The sequence below is a fragment of the Euprymna scolopes genome, chromosome 1 (genome assembly GCF_053919585.1).
Source record: "Euprymna scolopes isolate OS-2025 chromosome 1, ASM5391958v1, whole genome shotgun sequence".
Taxonomy (NCBI): Eukaryota; Metazoa; Mollusca; class Cephalopoda; order Sepiida; family Sepiolidae; genus Euprymna; species Euprymna scolopes.
This window is the reverse complement of record NC_136482.1, coordinates 24,951,553-24,974,006: the sequence shown is the minus strand read 5'-3', so window position 1 is coordinate 24,974,006 and position 22,454 is coordinate 24,951,553. Positions and strand designations below refer to the sequence as shown.

Below are 22,454 nucleotides of genomic sequence, written 5' to 3'. Positions count from 1 at the left end.
TTAGATAATCATCCTCCAACTATACTTCACACACACAGATAAAATGTCTATACTGTTAGGACAGCAGTATTGCTTCCAACATAGCCTTCATCAGATGATGACTTTTGGTTTCGGCATGGTTTGGGGGCTGAACTACCAATTATCACTAACCCAGAACACCTCAGCAGTATCTCACAATACCACCAGACTTTTTTGGATTGTTGTCACTCTGTAGGATTACCACATCTATGCTGATGGTTGTCTTGTGTTTGTTTTGATTTTTCTTGTCTGACAAAACAAAACCCAGATTATTCGAGAATGCAGAGATTGAGTTGGCAATAAAACCTTGGCATTAAATTTCAATACGATATACAAGGTGTTCACAAAGACTTTAGACCATTTTATAAATTCATTAAAATATGTTAAAAAGTTAATTATTTTTATATATTAATCAGTCATTAAAGTTTTAATATCATTTTTTTTACTTTACTATTTACCTGATATTATTTAAACCAGTTGTAATATCAATACATTTTAGAAATTGCCTAAAGACTTTGTTCTCATAGGTCTTGATATCTTTCCTACTTGCGCGGATGTGCTCAGTCAAAATATATAATATACCTAACACATATATAATTATATATAGGGTGTGTAATGTATTGAAGGTCATAAGTTATTTTTACGATAGCAGGAATATTATTTGACTTTATATTTTCTATATTTCAAAATTATCCAAGTCAGTCCCTATAACAACAAATAAAGAGATGCACAGTTATTGTGACTATAAAGACTGAAGATGACAATTTCGAAATAGAACCATTTTTTACAAATCACTTGACATTTCATTTACAAAGTTTACAATAAACTTATGATAGAAGAGTATCATTATTATTAAAACATACAAGATATTTTAGATGCACTGATTGCATTAGAACACCTGAATTTATTTAGCAACAACAGCAGACCATTGGTGGTAATCCTAAAAGATTAAGATCAATGGCAAAAGAAAACCATGTATCAAAAGAAACGGTCATTGAGGTCCTAGATATGACCTTAAACTATATTCAGTGATGAGGCCTCAGCTTGCAGGCTTTGGGGAGTGTGTAACTACCCTTTAATTGCCATTGCTACCAGGTTCACTCTGACCCGGAGTGGTAGTACCTGTTAGGGTCTCAACTATGGGTTAAATAGAAACCGACTTGAAAACAACAAATATATTCTATTAAAAATTTTTTCTTCAAAATCTTTGGATTCGGCATTAAATAACCTGAAAGGGTTGATATGCCGTAAAACAAAAACAACTAAACCAAACGGTCATTGATAATTCGGAAATATAAAAAAATATAAACTCAACTAATATTCCTGTTATAGTAAAAATAAAACATGTTCTCAAATACCTTATGTATCTTGTGTTTACATATATATATATATATATATATATATATATATATATATATATATATATATAATATATACTACCAGGCCATCTGCCATTGCCTGATTGTAAAATATGCTTAAATGTGATATTCATGCAGATTTTGTTTTATTGAAGAGCTAATTTTCCGCTGATTGTTATATTGTACCTATTTACTATGCCTCCCCACGGGACAGAGTTAGACACCAGGGTCGTTTTTTAACGTGGAGAAAAGGTACAAAAATAAAAATTGTCTCAGTCGTGAAGGATTTCTCCTCCACCGAAAGAGAACAAGAAATAGAAGTGCAGCATCTGAAGAACAGATACTACACTTTGATCTTGATATTGTATCCAATATATAATACTGATTTCAAAAGTTAAAAATAAAATAACTTGGGTGTCATTAACTAGAATTGAAACCAAAACATATAGCTCTCCAGCATTATTTGTTACCATCTGAGCTAAGTTCAGACACATCTAAAAACTTAAAAAAAAATAATCTTGTGAAAGATATAAATGTATATTTGTGCATGAGTAGAAGTAACATGTTTAGTTAACTTACATTTGCCAACTTCCAATTTTTTTAAATTTTGACCACTTAGCAGCTATTTTTACCAGCTAAAAAAACAAATCGAAGTTGTTCCATAGGTTTGAATCTCCTACATATCAAGTTTCAAATCTGTAGACCAAAAATTGACAGAATAGTTTGATAGACTATTCTACACACAGAGACAAATAAGGCCACTTTTATAATTCAATAGAATTGGTATAAATAATTATTCATGGATGAATGTGCATTTAACTGTCATAGCTTGTCAACGTAGCTATGGCTAGACTCAAAACCTGACCACGGAAATTACTCTGTGTAATCCCGTTTCAAGCCTAGCAATAATCATATTAATAAGATATAAAGATGATGAAATGCACATGATATAAATACGTATAGTCTTGGAAGTTTTTCAACCTTTAAAAGTATATGTAAAAAAAAAACATAAATAAAGAAGACTCAAATCTTTCACTGGAAAATTGCTTTGCTTCTAAATCAATCAATCTCTGTTTTAGTTAGTTTTTAAGAGTTCATGCTATTCTGTTTTTCTGAAACAGCCATGCCGGTGTCCGTGAAGAATCTGTCCCCGAGAGTACAGGATATCCACCAACGGGTAAAAGATTTTATTTCGCAGAACATTCTTCCTCTTGAAAAGGACTTCATCCGTCATATCCAGTCCGATCAGCGGTGGTCTCCCTTTGAACCCATTGAAACTCTGAAGGTAAGGAGTTTTTTTCATCTCGGTGCTTTTTGGATTATTTCTGCAATCAAAAGATGATTTATGTTTCGGAAGTTTTGAGATGAAGATTGACTGTTCTCATTTTGGATGTTATTCGCACAATGTTTCGGCTATTGTAATTCTTTTGAATTCAAGATACTTACATGAATTTTCAAATTGGACCCTTTTATTTAATCCATATGTAATGTATTCAATAGCAAATTTTATTTAATCCATATGTAATGTATTCAATAGCAAATTTTATTTAATCCATATGTAATGTATTCAATAGCAAATTTTATTTAATCCATATGTAATGTATTCAATAGCAAATTTTATTTAATCCATATGTAATGTATTCAATAGCAAATTTTATTTAATCCATATGTAATGTATTCAATAGCAAATTTTTTTTTATCCATATGTAATGTATTCAATAGCTAATTTTATTTAATCCATATGTAATGTATTCAATAGCAAATTTTATTTAATCCATATGTAATGTATTCAATAGCAAATTTTATTTAATCCATATGTAATGTATTCAATAGCAAATTTTATTTAATCCATATGTAATGTATTCAATAGCAAATTTTATTTAATCCATATGTAATGTATTCAATAGCAAATTTTATTCAATCCATATGTAATGTATTCAATAGCAAATTTTATTTAATCCATATGTAATGTATTCAATTGCAAATTTTATTTAATCCATATGTAATGTATTCAATAGCAAATTTTATTTAATCCATATGTAATGTATTCAATTGCAAATTTTATTTAATCCATATGTAATGTATTCAATAGCAAATTTTATTTAATCCATATGTAATGTATTCAATAGCAAATTTTATTTAATCCATATGTAATGTATTCAATAGCAAATTTTATTTAATCCATATGTAATGTATTCAATAGCAAATTTTATTTAATCCATATGTAATGTATTCAATAGCAAATTTTATTTAATCCATATGTAATGTATTCAATTGCAAATTTTATTTAATCCATATGTAATGTATTCAATAGCAAATTTTATTTAATCCATATGTAATGTATTCAATAGCAAATTTTATTTAATCCATATGTAATGTATTCAATAGCAAATTTTATTTAATCCATATGTAATGTATTCAATAGCAAATTTTATTTAATCCATATGTAATGTATTCAATTGCAAATTTTATTTAATCCATATGTAATGTATTCAATAGCAAATTTTATTTAATCCATATGTAATGTATTCAATAGCAAATTTTATTTAATCCATATGTAATGTATTCAATAGCAAATTTTATTTAATCCATATGTAATGTATTCAATAGCAAATTTTATTTAATCCATATGTAATGTATTCAATTGCAAATTTTATTTAATCCATATGTAATGTATTCAATAGCAAATTTTATTTAATCCATATGTAATGTATTCAATAGCAAATTTTATTTAATCCATATGTAATGTATTCAATAGCAAATTTTATTTAATCCATATGTAATGTATTCAATTGCAAATTTTATTTAATCCATATGTAATGTATTCAATAGCAAATTTTATTTAATCCATATGTAATGTATTCAATAGCAAATTTTATTTAATCCATATGTAATGTATTCAATAGCAAATTTTATTTAATCCATATGTAATGTATTCAATTGCAAATTTTATTTAATCCATATGTAATGTATTCAATAGCAAATTTTATTTAATCCATATGTAATGTATTCAATAGCAAATTTTATTTAATCCATATGTAATGTATTCAATAGCAAATTTTATTTAATCCATATGTAATGTATTCAATTGCAAATTTTATTTAATCCATATGTAATGTATTCAATAGCAAATTTTATTTAATCCATATGTAATGTATTCAATAGCAAATTTTATTTAATCCATATGTAATGTATTCAATAGCAAATTTTATTTAATCCATATGTAATGTATTCAATTGCAAATTTTATTTAATCCATATGTAATGTATTCAATTGCAAATTTTATTTAATCCATATGTAATGTATTCAATAGCAAATTTTATTTAATCCATATGTAATGTATTCAATTGCAAATTTTATTTAATCCATATGTAATGTATTCAATAGCAAATTTTATTTAATCCAATGTAATGTATTCAATAGCAAATTTTATTTAATCCAATGTAATGTATTCAATTGCAATTTGTTTTGATTTTCTACTTTTGAAACTTTTTTTTTTATGTACTAGTAGGGCGCCTGGCATTGCACGATCGTAAAATATGCTTAAATATGATATTTTGATTGATGCAGATTTTGTATTTATTATAATATATTTGACCCAATATATAGTAATGATTTCAAAAGTTAAAAAAAGAAAAAAAAAAGACTTGTGTGCCACCACCAAGAATTGAAACCAAAACGTTCATCTCACAATTTATTTTTTCCTCTGCTCTTAATGACTGAGCTATGAAGATATGTTTGCTGCAAGGCTAAAAATTAAAATATGAACCAATAGCTACTATGTTATGCATGCATATTCGTAATGCCGGCATTCAATCTTCACCGTTTTTTTTTAAATTTTCTAACTTTTGTATTGGTTTTCCGAGGCTAAAACCCAAATATAGAGTTTTGCATGGGTTCAAATACCTTATATATGAAGTTTAATGTCTGTAGACTAAAAACTGATAGAGGAGTTTCGTAGGCAAAAATTTTTAAGCAAAAATATATACGTTGTAAAGGAAAAGAAGTTTAAGTGAAATTAAATCTCTTTGCTCCTAACATAATAAAAAAAAAGAATAAAACAAAATGACATCTCTTTCTTGTTCAAAATGCATCGCATTTATTTTTTAACAAGATGAATGAGCAAAAGTCCAATTAGTGAAAGTTCTTGCAAAGTCATTATGATTAGAATGTTAGATGAAAGTCCTCCGTGAAATTAATAAGATTAGAAGGTAAAAGCCTTGTGTGAAAATAATGTCTTTATTTTAAGGTTGGTGTTTTAACTGGCGAAGTTTGCCTTATTTAAAAGTTTTGTGAGGAAAGTGATTCATTGTTATTAATTAGAAAATGTGGAAATGTGTGCGCGTGTGCATAAGTGTGATTTTTGAGTGCCCGCGTGGCGTCAAAGCGAGAAGAAGGTAAGAAAGAATGTTTCATGCGTTTTTATACATTTTGGACCGGCTCCAAAACAAGATTGCTACTGCTGATATTTTGGTTTTTGGAAAAGCTTTAAAAAGACAATCTTCTAAATTTTCTCATTGGTTGCTTGTGTCACGTGATACTGTCATCAACTATGTCCACCAGAAATATGTTCATTTTACTTTTGTTGTGAAAAAAAAAAGAATATATAAGAAAGTTGTATTTTCTTTTTAAATAAATAGAAAAACGGGTTTTTAATATGAATATCAATACACAAAATAAAAACAAATTTGTTTGTTTCAAATGAAGGGACTGGTGCTACCAGATCAGGTTGCCCTATGGCTTCCTGAGACGAAATGCACCTACATTGACGTTTTTTTGTTTTCTGATCTTTTTTGTAAAACTTAATTATGTTCTGCAAAACCAAAAACAACAGCCTATTCCCCCACCCCCTTTTTATTTTATTTTTTCCTACCTTACTCCCGGTCCTGGATATGACTTTAAACTACATCCGATGGTGAGGTCCGGCTTACGGGCTTGGGGAGTGTGGAGCCACCTCTTAATTGCCATTGCTCCCAGGTCCACCCTGACCGAAACAACAAAAAAAGAAAGAAAAAGAAAACAAATATATTCTATTAAATTATCTATTTATTTATTTATTTTTTTGCCCTGTCGGTAGGGCATGAGAACAAACCGACTGCCCCCCTGCAGAGGGTAAAAATCCCTCAATGGGGCAACCAGTTAGCCGTGGGTTGCTACCCGTAAAGTCTTAGGACGTGATCCTGGTGATTGAGCGAACCTAAACCAGGATACATAGAGTTTTAGGCACCGCAACACATTACTTTGGCCCTTACTTCGATTAGACGGGCGGTCGGAGAGGCCCGATCCGACCAATCGGCCAGTCACGCCAAGCCCCACCATATATTGCCCATTCCAAAAACTCACTACTAATACAACACATCCCCCCTCTCCCACAAATAACCCTACTCCCTAATATATGATGGAAAGCGGTGGCTGAGGGTCAATCGATTAGGTGTGAATATCGATGATGAGGCTGTAAACCCCTCAGGATTGCTACAGATCCCATAGCAATATCAAGAGAGAACAGATAATCATTATGATACCACCAAAGTCGGTTATATCATCATTGTATCCCTGTAGAGGCTGGGCGAATGGGTTTCCCCCCCAGGCTCTTCCCAAATAGGACTCCGAGGTGGGTGGGGAACAAAGATGACGAAAAAAGAAAACAAAATATATGGCTTATTCCTCCCAAAAACCACCCAACCACCCAAAGAGAACCCACTCTGATGTCTCTGACATCAGTAGCTCTGACGAAGAGACGATAAAACCAAGGAACTCAACATTTGTAGTAATAGAATCAATGGAGGAAACTCCTTTGAGCAAACTATCACCTTTTAAAATTGAAAAAAATCTTAAAACTCTAAAACCAAAGTCTATTAAAAAACAATTTAACGGCAGCCTACTAATAGAAACCCATAACGAAGAACAAACTAAAGAAATATTGAAACTAAAATTATTTGAAAACATTAAAGTCAAATGCTACAGACATCCAACCCTAAATACCTGCAAAGGAGTAGTGAAAAGCCACGAACTTGCGCTTTGTCCCTTGGAGGAAATCAGGACAAACTTACAGAAAACAGAATGTGTTAGATGTTCGCAGAGTTCAAATTAAAAAAAACAGCGAGAAAATCGATACCAATACATATATACTAACTTTCGATTCCCTCACCATACCCAAAGAAGTGAAAGTCAGATATATGAAAATAAATGTAGAAATTTATATTCCAAACCCCCTCCAATGCTTCAAGTGCCAGAAGTTTGGACACCATCAAGATCGGTGCACACGATTACCAGTGTGTGGAAGATGTGGAGAAAGTGGCCCACACATTGACTGCAGAAAAGATTTCAAGTGTGCCAACTGCCTGGGAAACCATGGCGCTGGCTCTAGATATTGCGAAATATGGAAAAGAGAAAAAGAAGTGACCAAACTAAAACATATAAAGAATATATCCTACCCAGAGGCCAGGAAAATCATCGAAACTAAAACATATGCAGATGCAACAAAAAAAACTAATCCAATCAACAATCAAAATGGTCATATACATGTAACGGATACAACTGACAAGAAAATTGATGTCCTAAGCAAACTAATAAAGGAAATGAAAGAACTATTAGAAGAAATGAGGAAAATGAATAGTGCAATGTCTGCAACCAATCCAAGGATAATATTAAGTAAAGACACTACTGAACCACAAAAAGAAACAAAACCACAAACCATTTCTACAAAAACAACCGAACAACCATCAAACACATCACAAGCCAGAAAAGAATCAAAAATCCCCCCAGACAAAAAAAACAAAAACAAACAAAAACAGGAAAAGAAAGATCCTGATCTATATCTCGAACAGGGACTCCGACAGAAAATAGATTTGAGGGATTGGAGACGATGGAAGTTGAACACAATTCCAAATGATGAACAAAATATTACAATGGAATATCAGAGGAATAAAAGCAAACCAAAATGAACTCACATTATTAATAACAAATATGAGCCCAGCACCTGTCTGTCTACAGGAGACCTTTCTGAAAGAAAATAATACCATCAACATAAAACACTACACATCTTACAACTACATAAATAAAGATACGGACAGAGCTTCTGGAGGCACATCAATACTTGTGAAGAATGAAGTCCCTCAAAGACAAATAAACATAAACACAAACTTGCAAGCAATTGCAGTTTCAGTGACTCTACATAGAACTATAACACTTTGCTCAATATACATCCCTCCAAAAGATATAATCAATGAAACTGAGATAACTCAATTAATAAAACAACTCCCTAAACCCTTTTTTCTACTAGGAAATCTCAACAGTCACAATGTAATATGGGGAAGTAAAGAAACAAATAAAAAAGGAAAAGAAATAGAAAACATAATAAATAAAAATAATCTATGCCTCCTTAATAATCAAAACTACACCTATATGTACCCAGCAACAGGTACTTTCACCGCCATTGACCTTACCTTATGTGATCCTTCCATATATATGGACTATGACTGGAAAGTACACAATGACACCTGTGGGAGTGATCATTTCCCAATCATCCTGGAAAGTCTAAGTACTAGCACTGAACAAAAAACACCCAAATGGAACCTACATAAAGCGGATTGGGAAGACTTCCAGGAACAGTGCAAAAACCAATTAATTATCGAAAAGAATGATGAAGATGACCATTTGAACTACTTCATTAAAACACTGACAAACATAGCAAATAATACCATACCGAAAACAACCAAAACCAACAATCACAACAAACCTTGGTTCACAAAAGAATGCAGAAAAGCCATCAGAGCTCGACGAGCTGCCTTGAGAAAATTCGAAAAGTATCCAACAAGCGAAAATCTGGATTTCTTCAAAAACAACAGAGCAAAAGCCAGACGAATCATAAAGGAATCCAAAAGAACAACTTGGAGAAATTATACATCCAAAATTAATGTGAATACCAAGGCGAAAACAGTTTGGAACATGATGAGGAAAATAGAAGGAAAGTGTAGTAGTACACCAATATCCCACATCTCTAAAGGCAACAAAATATACACCGATCAAAAAGACATTTCCAATAACCTGGCAGATAATTTATCAAAAATTTCATCATGTGACAGACAAACAGAGAAATTAAAAAAGATTAGAGAAAAGGAAGAGAAAAAGAAAATTCTATTTAAATCACAAAATACTGAAAAATACAACCAACCTCTTACCTTGCCTGAATTAAAAGAATCGCTAACCAAATCCCATGACACAGCTACAGGGCCCGATGAAATTCCATATGAAATCCTCAAAAAACTTCCAGAAACCTCAATGAAATACCTACTTGAAATTTTCAATATTATATGGTCCAGTGGAAACGTACCCGAGACCTGGAAAGAGGCCACAATAATACCAATCCCCAAATCTGAAAACTCAAACATCCAATCCCAATCAAGTAACGTCTCAGATCCATTGAATTTCAGGCCAATAGCTCTAACAAGCTGCATTTGTAAGACCATGGAAAAGGATTATAAACAAAAGACTAATCTGGTTCCTGGAAACAGAGAATCTTATTACAGAATTTCAAACAGGATTCAGGAAAAACCGAAGTTCAATAGACCACATAGTCAGACTTGAAACCTTCATCAGAGAAGCCTTTGTAAGGAAGGAACATTTAACAGCAGTGTTTTTTGACATGGAAAAAGCCTACGATACTGTGTGGAAGTACGGTGTTACAAGGGATCTGAAGGCGCTTGGACTAAAAGGCAGAATGCCAATTTTTATTGAAAATTTTTTAAAAAATAGACGGTTCAGAATAAAGGTTGGCACAGCTCTCTCGGACTTGAAAGAACAAGAGAATGGAGTACCTCAAGGGAGTATACTGTCAGTGACCCTGTTCAGTATCCGAATTAACAACATTGTAAAAAACCTTAACCCTGGGGTAGATTGCTCCCTATATGTGGATGACTTCCTAATATGCTGTAGATCTAGATATATATCTATAATAGAAAGGAAGCTTCAATTGTGCTTAAACAAAGTAATGAGATGGACGGAAGAGAATGGATTTAGATTCTCCAAAAGAAAAACGAAATGCATGCATTTCTGCAAACTAAAGAACATGCATAATGATCCTGTCCTAACCATGGAAGGAATGCCCATACCCGTTACTGACCAGTACAAATTCTTAGGGATTTTATTTGACAAAAAGTTAACATTCATCCCACACATAAACTATCTGAAAAAAAAATGTAACAAAGCTGTAAATCTTTTGAGAGTGGTAGCACATACCGATTGGGGTGCAGACAGGGAAACACTCCTTAAACTTTACAGAGCACTAGTTCGCTCAAAGCTAGACTACGGTTGTTTCATATATGGATCAACCCGAACATCATATATAAAAAGCCTAGACCCTATTCACCATACTGGCCTAAGATTGGCCCTAGGAGCATACAGAACTTCCCCCGTGAACAGTCTATACACGGAAGCACACGAACCCCCACTAGATCTAAGGCGAGAAAAGTTAGCCCTTCAATATTTACTGAAACTGAAGTCTTGCCCAAACAACCCTGCATACCAATGTACCTTCTATCCTAAATATGAAGAACTCTTTAACATGAGAAGAAAAACTATCAAAACGTTCGGGCTCCGAATGAAGGAAAGCATTGAAGAATCGAAAATTCCAATCTCCAGCATTCACAACTTCATACTGCCTAAAACACCCCCATGGACCATGAAACAAGTTGAAATAAAACTCAACCTAAACAAAAAGTCCAAATCTACCACAAACCCTATTGAATACCACGACGAACTTCAACATTTAAAATTACAATATTCAGACTACACCTTTATCTACACAGACGGGTCTAAAAGCAACAATCACACTGGATGTGCAGCAACGTACCATAAAACCACAATGAAGAGAAATCTTCAAAATGAAGCATCTATATTCACTGCAGAGACTATAGCTATCGATCTAGCACTCAACATAATTTCAGAGGAAACCACCAAAAACTTCATCATTCTCACAGATTCTCTATCAGTCCTATTATCTATACAAAATCAAAAACAAGAAAATCCACTAACAACAAAATTAATAGAAAAAATCAATATCCTTTCAACTACTAAAAACATTATTCTTGTCTGGATCCCCAGCCATGTGGGGATCAAAGGCAATGACAGGGCAGATATAGCTGCAAAAAGATCTCACCTTCCAACTGACAATTTTAAGATTCCACATACTGATCTTAGACCCCAGATAAAAGCATACATACAGGAAAAATGGCAACTGCGGTGGAGTCAGCAAGAGGGCAACAAATTATACTCAATCAAACCTGAACTTAAGGAACGATGTCCGGACATCAAGAGATCACGCCGAGAAGATGTGATACTGACTCGGCTGCGCATAGGGCACACCAACTTTACTCATTCTTATATACTAAATGGAGAATCGGCGCCAGAGTGCATCCCATGCCAGGAGACACTCACAGTAAAACATATCCTAGTTGGGTGTGATGACCTTGCCCCAACTAGAAAATTATATTATACAGAAAGCAATATGGAAGACCTTTTTGAAAAGGTCAACTCAGCAAATATTCTAGCATACCTAAGGAAAGTAAATTTATATAAGAAAATTTAAGGAAATTTAAAGTCACCCAAATATACACATCCATGTATAAATACAACATTTAATTTCTTAGTTCAATTTTATAAAAAAAGGGAGGAAAGGCTGAAAAAGTCATTCCCCCCCTCCCAATAAAAAAGTTAAAAAAAAAAAAAAAAGAACTCCGGCATTAAATGATCACATAGGTTGATATGCCGTAAAACCAATCAATCAATCAATCAATCAATCAAATGAAGGGAAGTAACTCTAATAGACGAATGCACAATTATGTCTCGTTCCCCCCCCCCAAAAAAAAAAAAAAATTATTTTTCTCCTCCAAACAGAGATAAAATTATAATGGGCTAAAACAGTTTTTTTTTTTTTTTTTTAAGAAGCATAAAATTATTTTGTGGAAAGAATTAATTCTAATTACATTGGTCTTTTGGCTAGAAGCAAAGTACAGTATTCATTCTGATACTGTATTTTATTTTTCTGTTCTCAATCAGTGAAGGAGAAATCCTTCTAGACTGAGGCAATTTTTACTTGCGTTCCAATCCAGTGTCACTTTTTGGGGAGCTGGATTTTCCCCACATTAAAAACCAATTTTGTTTTGAACTCTGCTCTTGCGAGGAGACAAGTAAACAGGAAGTCAAATTACATTTTATTAAGCAGAATGTAATGGCTAGTTAGAATCAAATATTGATTCGTCAGAATCAAGGTTATTGATGACTAAAAGGTTATTCATGAGAAAAATACACAAACTGATTGACTTTACTTTATTATATACATATATATATATATATATATATATATATAGAAAAAGTATTAGGTCGGTGCAAAAAATTTTGCCAATTTAAAATTTTCTCTTGAAAATGAAAAAGTGTTTGTATTATTTTGATTCTTTGGACTTCTGGACCCGTGGCATATTGGATAAAGTACTTGGTAAAATTCAGTTGTAAAGATGAAGGTTCAATTATCAGTGCAGCCAACACTCAAAATATCAATATGAATTACTTCTTACAAAATTCTGTGCAGATTCCTGAGTTTGACAGAAAGATTCCAGAGTTTAACAAGATAAACCTGAAGAAGGTTGGAAAATAACTCTCAAGATGAGAACAGTAGTCTGAAGAATCTATATAACATGAATAATCAATCCTTATTTCAAAAATCCAGAAAAGAAAAACTGGGCATCTTTGGAAATCTTTGTTCATAATTATTATTTATTAATAATAAAAATGACCTAATGCTCACTATGACTTTATTCCATCTGTTAACGAGCTTATAAATGCATCATGTTCAATCCCCTTTTGTAATGTTAATGTAAGGTCATCTAAATGGTTTTGTAATCCTTGCAATGTGATAATCTGAAGGAGAATATGCAGAATTGAGCAAGATTTCCCAATCAAATTATTTTAGTGGTTAAGAGTGTTAAGTGAGAACGAGCATTATCATGATGGAAGATGATTCTCTTTCTGGTGAGTAAAGAAGGTGATTTTGGGGTCAATAAGTGTGAGAATATTGCAGGATGATATACATGATGCTTTAATAATCTGAAAGAAAAAAAATCATAAATTAGTCATGGTGTATATATATTATTCCTTAATTGGAATTCATTTTTTGAGATGAGCATTATATATATTAATTTATTTTTATTTCGGACTACTAGTCTCATCTTTATTAGTTGTTGTTTTTCATCTTTTATTGGATTGTTTATTCACAACGTTTTGGCCAACTAATTTAGTTGGCCAAAACGTTAATAAACAATTCAATAAAAGATGAAAAACAACAACTAATAAAGATGAGACTAGTAGTCCGAAATAAAAATAAATTAATTAATCATGGTGATATGTTTAAGTAATAACAATATGGGTACTCTTGCATAATTTGACCCGAATTCTCTTGAATTCCTGTCTGGCATGGATCGGGCGAGACCGACAATTATCAGTGTCAGCCAAGTGTTGTAACAGACGCAGACTAATGAAAAAAAAAAAAAAAACGGAAAAAAATACAAATGCAAATAATCAAAAATAACAAAAAAAAACTACCTTGAAAAATGAAAATATGTTTATTTCATTTTAGTATTTAATTTTTTTTTTTTGCAAAATATTTATCAACAGAAAGTTTTTTTTTCTCCAAGAAAAGATTTTTAACCGTATAATTGTTAGATGTAAGTACAAGTTTTTTTTGTTTTCTTTTCTTTTTTGTAATCATATTTTTTTTTCTTGTTTTTTTTTTATTTTCAAGACTTGTTGTTCAGTCAAATTCTTTTGGTGGCACTGTCCATTTGTACATCTCCAGGAGAAACCATCCATTACACACAATCTTTTTTTTAAGTAAACATTTGCATTTACAACAATTGTTGCACCTCATTTCTTCTCCTGACAATATGAGATTGTCTGCATCGATGTTTTCATTTCTTTTTCTAACATGTATAGATTTATTTTCTTGCCTGTCATTTTTCTGTTTGGCGAGTTTGAAAATATATTTGTTTGTCAGCTTTTCTTTCTTTTTTTTTTTATTGTTGGTTTAGTCACTTTCTTCCAATTCGAATGTCATCTGCTTCCATTTAGATAGCGCTATTTCTTTGGCTAATCAAACTCTCAAAAATTCAATTAAAAAAATATAATAAATAAATAATAAATAATTAACTAAGCAGAAAAATAAAAAGTCACCCTCATCCCCTTAATATCACCTTAAAAATTACTAAAAACATAACAGAAAAAAATTAAATAAATGAAATAAAAAGTCGAGTTAGCATTTCAACATTTGAACAATGCTCCTTGGCTGACACCGATGATTGCAAATCTCGCCCGATCCATGCTTAACAGGACTTCACAAGAATTCGGGTCAAATTATGCAAGAATACCACAATATGCATAAAAAAAATATAGAAAAAGAAATAAGAATATTGAAATGTCTTTAAAATATTCCGAAAACAATATTATCTTTTCTTTTCTGCAGGTGAAAGCAAAATCGGAGGGTCTGTGGAATTTATTTCTTCCATTGGAAACTGACCCTGGTGTCAAATATGGGGCTGGACTCACTAATGTTGAATATGCATTTATTTGTGAAGAGACTGGCCGCTGTTTCTTTGCCCCTGAGGTAGGTAAAGATATATTTGTCTGGTTTTAATGGCATATCAATCCTAATTTTTTTGCTATTTAATGCCGAAGCACTGTATCCATTGTTAATGATTTATTGTATACAATTAAATGAATGCAAGTTGTTATTTTACTCATAGATGGGAGGAATGTTTTTTCATATCTTTTCCAATATTTTTGTGTGTAACTTACCATAATTGATCTAAATTCATCATTGATGATTCCATAGGCTATTTGACTAATCATGCACCCCCCTGATATATTTAGCAAAACATTATAAAATTATTTAAATGAGAAAAACATTTAAAATTTTTAATGCCACATGAACTCATTTTTTTAATGTTTAGAATTTTCTCGGCTCAGATCAAAGTAGTATCTGTGTCAAGATTTAATTGTTTTTTTTTTTTTTTTTTTTTGCACTTCCAAAAATGGAAGTACTTAAGATAACCTTGATAAACTGACTTTGAAATCTAAATTCCTTATCTTTGTGCATCATCATTAATGGTATGGATTAAAGACCTGGGTATGCTAAGTCTCCTAAGTAGTTTGTTCTATAACCCTATTTTCACTTACAGATGTTGACAACATTCACCTGATTTCCCTGTAAATGTGACAAAGATAGTTACCTTTTCATACTTGATTAAGGGTTCTCAAAATCAAACCCTACAGCAAGAAGTGGTCGAAGAAAATGGTTTCTAGATAATAAATCAACTAAAGCTGTAAGAAGTAAGTTTTGTGGGTATATTTCGGCAAATAAACCACAGTGAATGTGTATTAGCGATTTTTAGCTAGAATGCAACTACCCATGGTTACCTGAGAAAGAAGTAAATGACTTTGTCTCAGGAAAAGAAAAACTAAAGTACCCTCGAAACCCACCAATCATCAGCTCGATCAGAAGCCAGTTACACATGCATGTAATCATGTCAAGTCGTCAAAAAAGAACCCACAGTGGAAAATTGAACTCAGATGACATGAGTGTTAGGACAGTGGTGGAAGCAATCTTAAAATGGGCTCGTCAAAGAGAAAATGAACCAAAGAACAAAACTCCAAAAAAGTAGAGGACCACAGCGATATAAACTCACCAACCAGGTCTTGGAAATAGGATGCATAGTGAAAATTAGGGATTAGGGGTAGATCAATACTGGATTGGAGGTCTTGCTCCTAAAAATATCAGTCTTTGATAAGTAAAAAAAGGTGAACTGAGAGATGCTATGTATTGTTTGGATTACTGTTCTCACAAAGTTTTGTCCCATGTAACCCCTGAACTTCATCAGGTATTATATCTTGTTGAACTTGGTAATGTTTTTCTCAAACTTCAGAATCTGCATAGAATTTTGAATGAAACTCTTTATTTAATATATGGAGATAGTATGCTTTGGTTTCATCAGTCATGACCGAGTATAAATTTTAAGTAATTCACAATTGTATTCTTAGTATTGCCCACAATGAGGATGAAACCTTTAACTGCCAAGAGAGTCGCTTATAACTGAATTTTACTTAGTATTTTATCTGATATGCCATTCATCTAACAGTTACTCTAGCAAACAAGCTAAAGATGCTATTAAAAAGCATGGTCCACTTATCCATTAAAATGAGTTAAAAAGCCTTGCTGAGATTATATATCTCTTTCCAGACTTGAATTGATAATTGGGCACAGACTTATTAAAAATGAAACAAGCACAAGGCACATTTCACATTTCACTTTAATTAAAGATAAGAGGAGTAAATAAATCACTTGATAGTGGTAAAATCAACAAATGGAGTAAGTGAAATTGCTACCATGCATTGCTACTTCTTACACTGTTAGATCTGTTTCTAACCAACACTGTTGACTGACCCCAGTGTGAAAAAGGAAACCAGTGATAGAGGCAGTTAAGGTGCCCTGCCACTTACCCATACCACAGATACCTATGGGCCATAGGAGCCTCATAAACTTTGCCACCTTTCTATTTTCAAGTTAAGGAGGGACTTAAAATGACCAATTCCACCTCAGAAAGAAATTATGTCTCCCTCTCCTCCTCCACACTATAAAATTATCAGGAGCTATTGAAAGAAAAATGACTTCCTGAAATGGTTGAAGAATTTGTGCGGGAGTGTTTGAGAGGCAATAGGAAGGGTGAACATCCAATCACCAAGACTGAAAAGGAAAACAAAATAATAAAACAATCATCAGAAAGTGTAGTTAATGACAATCTTTACTTCAGGAAGGCACAAAAGAGGGTGTAAAAATAAAAAAAATAAATAAAAAGAAGACATAATAAAGTAAAAAAAAGAAAGAACTAAAAAGATAAAAGAAATAAAGTGAAAAAAGTAAGAAATAATAAAAAATAAGATAGTAAAAAAGAAAAAAATAATAAAAGAAAAAAGAAATAACAAAAAAGAACTAATAAAGTCTATATATGTATATTTATAAAAACAATGAAAATTTTAAAATCAATTTAGTAATCTCTTAAGTAGGTTAGCCCCCTAGTGTGAATGTGGTATTTTGGTGATTATTGAGAAAAGTAGGATTGATATTTGTAAGTCTTTAATGGCATAATCATATTCAAACACCGGTTCTCATTAGATCACTAAAGTTAAGCAATGTTGTAGCTGGTCAGTACCAGATGGGTCACCATTTGGGAATATCAGATACTGTATATAGGAAGATGTTGATACTCCCCTGTAAGAACTGCAAGAACATAAAATTGTCATCTCTCCTGACCAGAATAAACAAGTGATTGGGAACTGTGTGAATTTTATATTCACTAGACACTTTCCCCTTGGGGCCAATCCAGTTCAACCCACCTAGGGTGAATGCCACTGTTATTTTTTTCCCCCAATTGCCTTATGCCTAATTTGTTGTAAATGTTAATTTTTTTTATTTCTGTAAATAATTATTTCAAAGAGTAGTATCTGTTCTGTTGGAGGAGAAGGAAAGGTTTAAAAGAAACTTTAACTCCTCTATTTTGTTGAGCATTCCTCTAAAGAGTTTCATTTGAAATTCCATGCAGATTTCCAAGTTTTGCCAAGATACACCTGAAGAAGGTCGGAAGTTATATCAACCAAAATGGTGTGCAAATAACACTTAAGATGAGAACAATCTGAATAATCCAAATAGTATGAATTTAAACTATTTATTTCTTACTAGCGGCTGCACCACATTGGCACACAAAATCGAGTACACTCAACATCGTCTTACCATCAACGCTTACCCTGTGAATTCGGAGTATGGTAAATTCCCATATGCAGAAAACAAAATCACTGAAAAAACAAAAATACCCTAGTTAAGGGTAAGGATAATGAATAAACGTTGGAGACAAAAATGGTTAAAATTATTACGAACTTGTCAGGATTCGAACCTGGAATTTTCTGATCCATAGTCAGGCGCGTTATCCATTGCCTACAAGTCCTGTCTGTATGCCGAAAGATGTTACCGTGACTGTATACAGACAATGCTAAGTTCCGTTGACATGGGCAGGTAACTTTTTTGACAAAAATGAAACGGTCCTAAAAACCCTTATTTTAGGCTTTTGTGTGACTCAGGGTTGTTCGTTATGAACCATACATAGATAAGGACAATCTAGGGACTCACACCTTTCAGGGAAAAAAAAAGAATGTTTTGATTCTGTGCATCTGTTCAAAAGTTTTATTGGTATACACACACATCTATATATATAAATCTCAAATGTCTGTTAGTGTGTATGTATGTTTGTATGTCTGCCTAAAACACACATAAATAAATAAATGAATAAACATTTAGAATTTTATTAATAGTAAAGATAATAACATAATCAATAAAGCAATTATTATTAGAAGTTTGTAAGTAATTTTTTTGAGGAAACAACCATGTGGCTCAATTCAACAAATTCAACAGAAAAAAATTAAATCCTATCCTCCCCTCCCAGCATGAAACAATGATTTACATACATTAAACATAACTGCATTTTGTTTTCTCTTTCTCTTAATTAGGTCTTTAATTGCAGTCCTCCTGACACTGGAAACATAGAAGTTTTGGTAAAATATGGAAGTGAAGAACAAAAAAGAACTTGGTTGACACCATTGCTTAATGGCGACATCCGTTCCTGCTTTGCTATGACTGAACCAATGGTAAGATGGCTGACCCATTTTTCCTTTATGTATTGCACTGTTCATATTTGTCTCATTTGCATGGAATAAACTCTCTGATTAGCTGCACCTCAAAACAAATACAATCGATCATTAAAGATCATGAGAAATGGAATAGTCTTCTGGTATTGTATATTGCAAAGAATTTTGGAAAGTTTTGTGGTAAAATCGCAGTCTAATGGCCTGAATATAATGCTCTAGAAAATTGTTTTATTTTGTTGATTTTATTAAATATTAGAAAATGAGGAACTATTTTCAGTTAAAATCTTTTTATACTTGTAATCTTTAGAACACGCATGAAATATGCTGAAATAATCACTAATAAAAAACAATGGCGTCTTCATACAAATGGAAGTTAGCAATTATTTTAGCATATGCACCCATTTCAAGCGTGTTCTTTACGCCAAACAAAGCTAGTCAATAACATGCATAGTTTTTGCTAACCGCCCCCACAAAAACCTAAAATCTAAACATATTTTTCCAAACAAGATAATATAGATATATATATATGGTGTTTTTTTTTGTTTTTTTTAGAGGTAGTGAACTTTAAATTGACAAATCCATTTTCTTTAATTACAAATTTGGCAACTATCTGTTATTTTGAATTCAGCTTTATTTGGCAATTCATCATGCAGAGACTGACACTTGAACGGCGTTTGCAAAGTGAGAATGATATTATCAATTTATTGAGAGAAAGATTTGATGAACGAATGATTTCATGAAATGCACCTATCAACTGGCCACCTAGTTTTTGCACTTTAATCCCATTAAGTTATTTTCTTTGGGGATATGTAAAGTCCCATGTTTATGCTGATAGACCAAATACAATAGACCACCTAGAAGACAACATTCAACCTGTTCTTGGCAAAAATACAACCGAAGTTGTATTTTCAGCAATAACAATAATATTCACAGAATATTTAACTGTTGGAAAAAGTATAATCCAGACAAAGTAACAGGTTCAACAGAAATAAAATATGAAGAGAAGTAATCATCCAATTCCAAACTTCCTGGAATTTTAATAGTCCTTTGAAGTTTGCGGCAATATGTGCATCCCTCGGTTTGTGGTAAAACATGGTTTTCGGGGTGTCATATAACGTAGTTTGTAAAAATTGGACATCTAGATTACACCATATACACACAAGCCATAATTGTATTTAAATTATAAATGCAAAAATTAATCTTTGGAATGAACCACATATTTGTATAATAACAATATTTTTTCTGTGAGTTATTTTAATTTAAAGTTCATCGCCTCTAAAAGAACACTCTTTATATAAGATATATGTTGACTTTTTTCTCACTCTGACATTGATATTAAAGGCCTTCTTTTTTGTATTTAAAAATTATTAAACACACTTCTTGATATACTCAGTCATAAATATGCGAGCAACTACATGAGGTTTAACTAATTTGCATATTCCTTTGAAAAACGAGTATTATTTATTTTTTATAGTTTCTTATTAGATGATTGATTTCATTTCACTATTATGCTGAATTCTATTTATGCATAGTTTCTATATTCTGCATAATTGTATAGAATTTAAGATGAAAATGTTCCAGCACACAGAAATATTTATATATATATTTATATCTATATCTATATATATATATTTAAATAAGGGGGTAGTCATCAACAATGTGTATTTTTTAACATTATTTTATTATTCTGTGTCTTGGTTTTTCATTGAGAATTATGTTTAGATCATTGTAATAATGTTTTTTAAATCATTGAAATCGTTTTTAATGCGTTTCAGACATTCTGTGAAGCGTCCTCGTCAGAAATTATTTTCAAATGTGTTGGAGATGTAAAAATAGCATTTTCGTAGTTCATTTGAAGTGTTTCCAAGAGGTGGAAGCGTGTAAGTGTCTACTATTCATTGGAATGTTCAATTTTTATTACTCTTTTATTGGGCTGGGTCGAGGCCACTGACCTCAGCTGTGGTAGCTCCTGTGTTGTGTTTCTCTCTCTCACTCTCTCTTTCTGCTTGTGTTTTTTTCTTTTCCTTTAGGGTAGGGTGTGTGTGTGTGTGTGCTTTCTTTTATTAGTTTGAGAATGTGTGTACTGTTTTATAGTATTATGAGGTTATTTGCTTCCCTAGGCAGATGACTGTGATCCAAGGTCGTTACTAATGTGTATGTGTGAGGAGGGGGGGGGAGAACCAGCTCTTCTGAAATAAGGGTAGGGGTGCTTTTATTCTATTTTGATATTTATTTTTTGGATTCTTGGATTTTAGTATTGTGATTTTTCGTTTCAGTCTTTTCGGTTATTCTTTATATTATGTTTGTTTAGATAGAGGGGTGTATTTAAAATATGTATAGGGAATTTTTTAATGTTTCTATTTGTCTCCCCATATATATGACCTTGTTGGTGTGTGTACAAAAAGTCTCTGCCAAATGCGTCTCTGAATATTTGGTTTATAGAGTAGAAATTTAATATTTAGAGTATTTGGATCTGTAGTACACTTTCTTTTTGGTTTCTAGCTAGGGGGTCAAAATTGAAAATAAAACAGTTGACCTTGGCAGGAGTAATTGACTAAAACAAACCTGCATTCATAGGTTAAACAACATTATTTTTTAACAATTTATATGCAGAGAATTGTATGTTTTGGTTTCGATTCTAGCTGATGGCACCCAACTCATGTTTTTTTTACTTTTGATATCACTACTGTATATTGGGTACAATATAATAATCACTAGAGAATAATAAATATGTAATCTGCATGAATTAAAATATCATATTTAAGTGTATCCTAGACCAGGCAATGCTGGGCAGCCTGCTACCTGCTAGTATATATATATATCCATGAATGATTCCAATAAAATTTAATTCCAGAAGTCCAAGTGGATAGCAACAATATTTCTTATTATTTCATGTGTCTCTAAAACTAGGTAGTAAAGTTATGAAAATATATGGGAATTAAGCATTTTTTTTTTTTTTTTACATAGGCGGCATCAATTATCAAGGCCAAGAGGCCACTCGAGGATAAGGGTTAAAGAGTGTACAGTAGAAATTGGACAATATAGTAATCGTTAGTAATGGAAATTCGGTAAATTTGTTAACAAGTGAGACGGCTCATCAAGAACTTATTTACGTTAGACTTGAAGACAACCATATTGTAGTCAGATGGAAAGCAGGAAAACGGAAGACTATTCCACAGGCGTGCAGTTCTAAGAAAAAAGCTTTGTTCATGGAATCTACGTTTAGGTTTAGGCATAGATAACGAGTGGGGGGGAATTATTGATAGTGTTTACAGCTAGACGAGTGTTTCTTGTGAAAGTTTGGCGAGGGGGGACCATAGACTGAAGCTCAGTCTAACA

General features: G+C 32.1%; 1 protein-coding gene across 1 annotated transcript in view; it reads left to right on the top strand.

Moving 5' to 3' along the window:
* Window positions 1-22,454, top strand: part of LOC145287829 (acyl-CoA dehydrogenase family member 10-like) — a 116,429-nt gene that overhangs the window by 71,869 nt on the left and 22,106 nt on the right. The window contains exons 14-16 of the mRNA XM_080135735.1: window positions 2,498-2,661; window positions 14,887-15,027; window positions 18,978-19,115. Of these exons, the coding sequence (XP_079991861.1) occupies window positions 2,498-2,661; window positions 14,887-15,027; window positions 18,978-19,115 (443 nt within the window). The remainder of the gene's footprint in view (window positions 1-2,497; window positions 2,662-14,886; window positions 15,028-18,977; window positions 19,116-22,454) is intronic.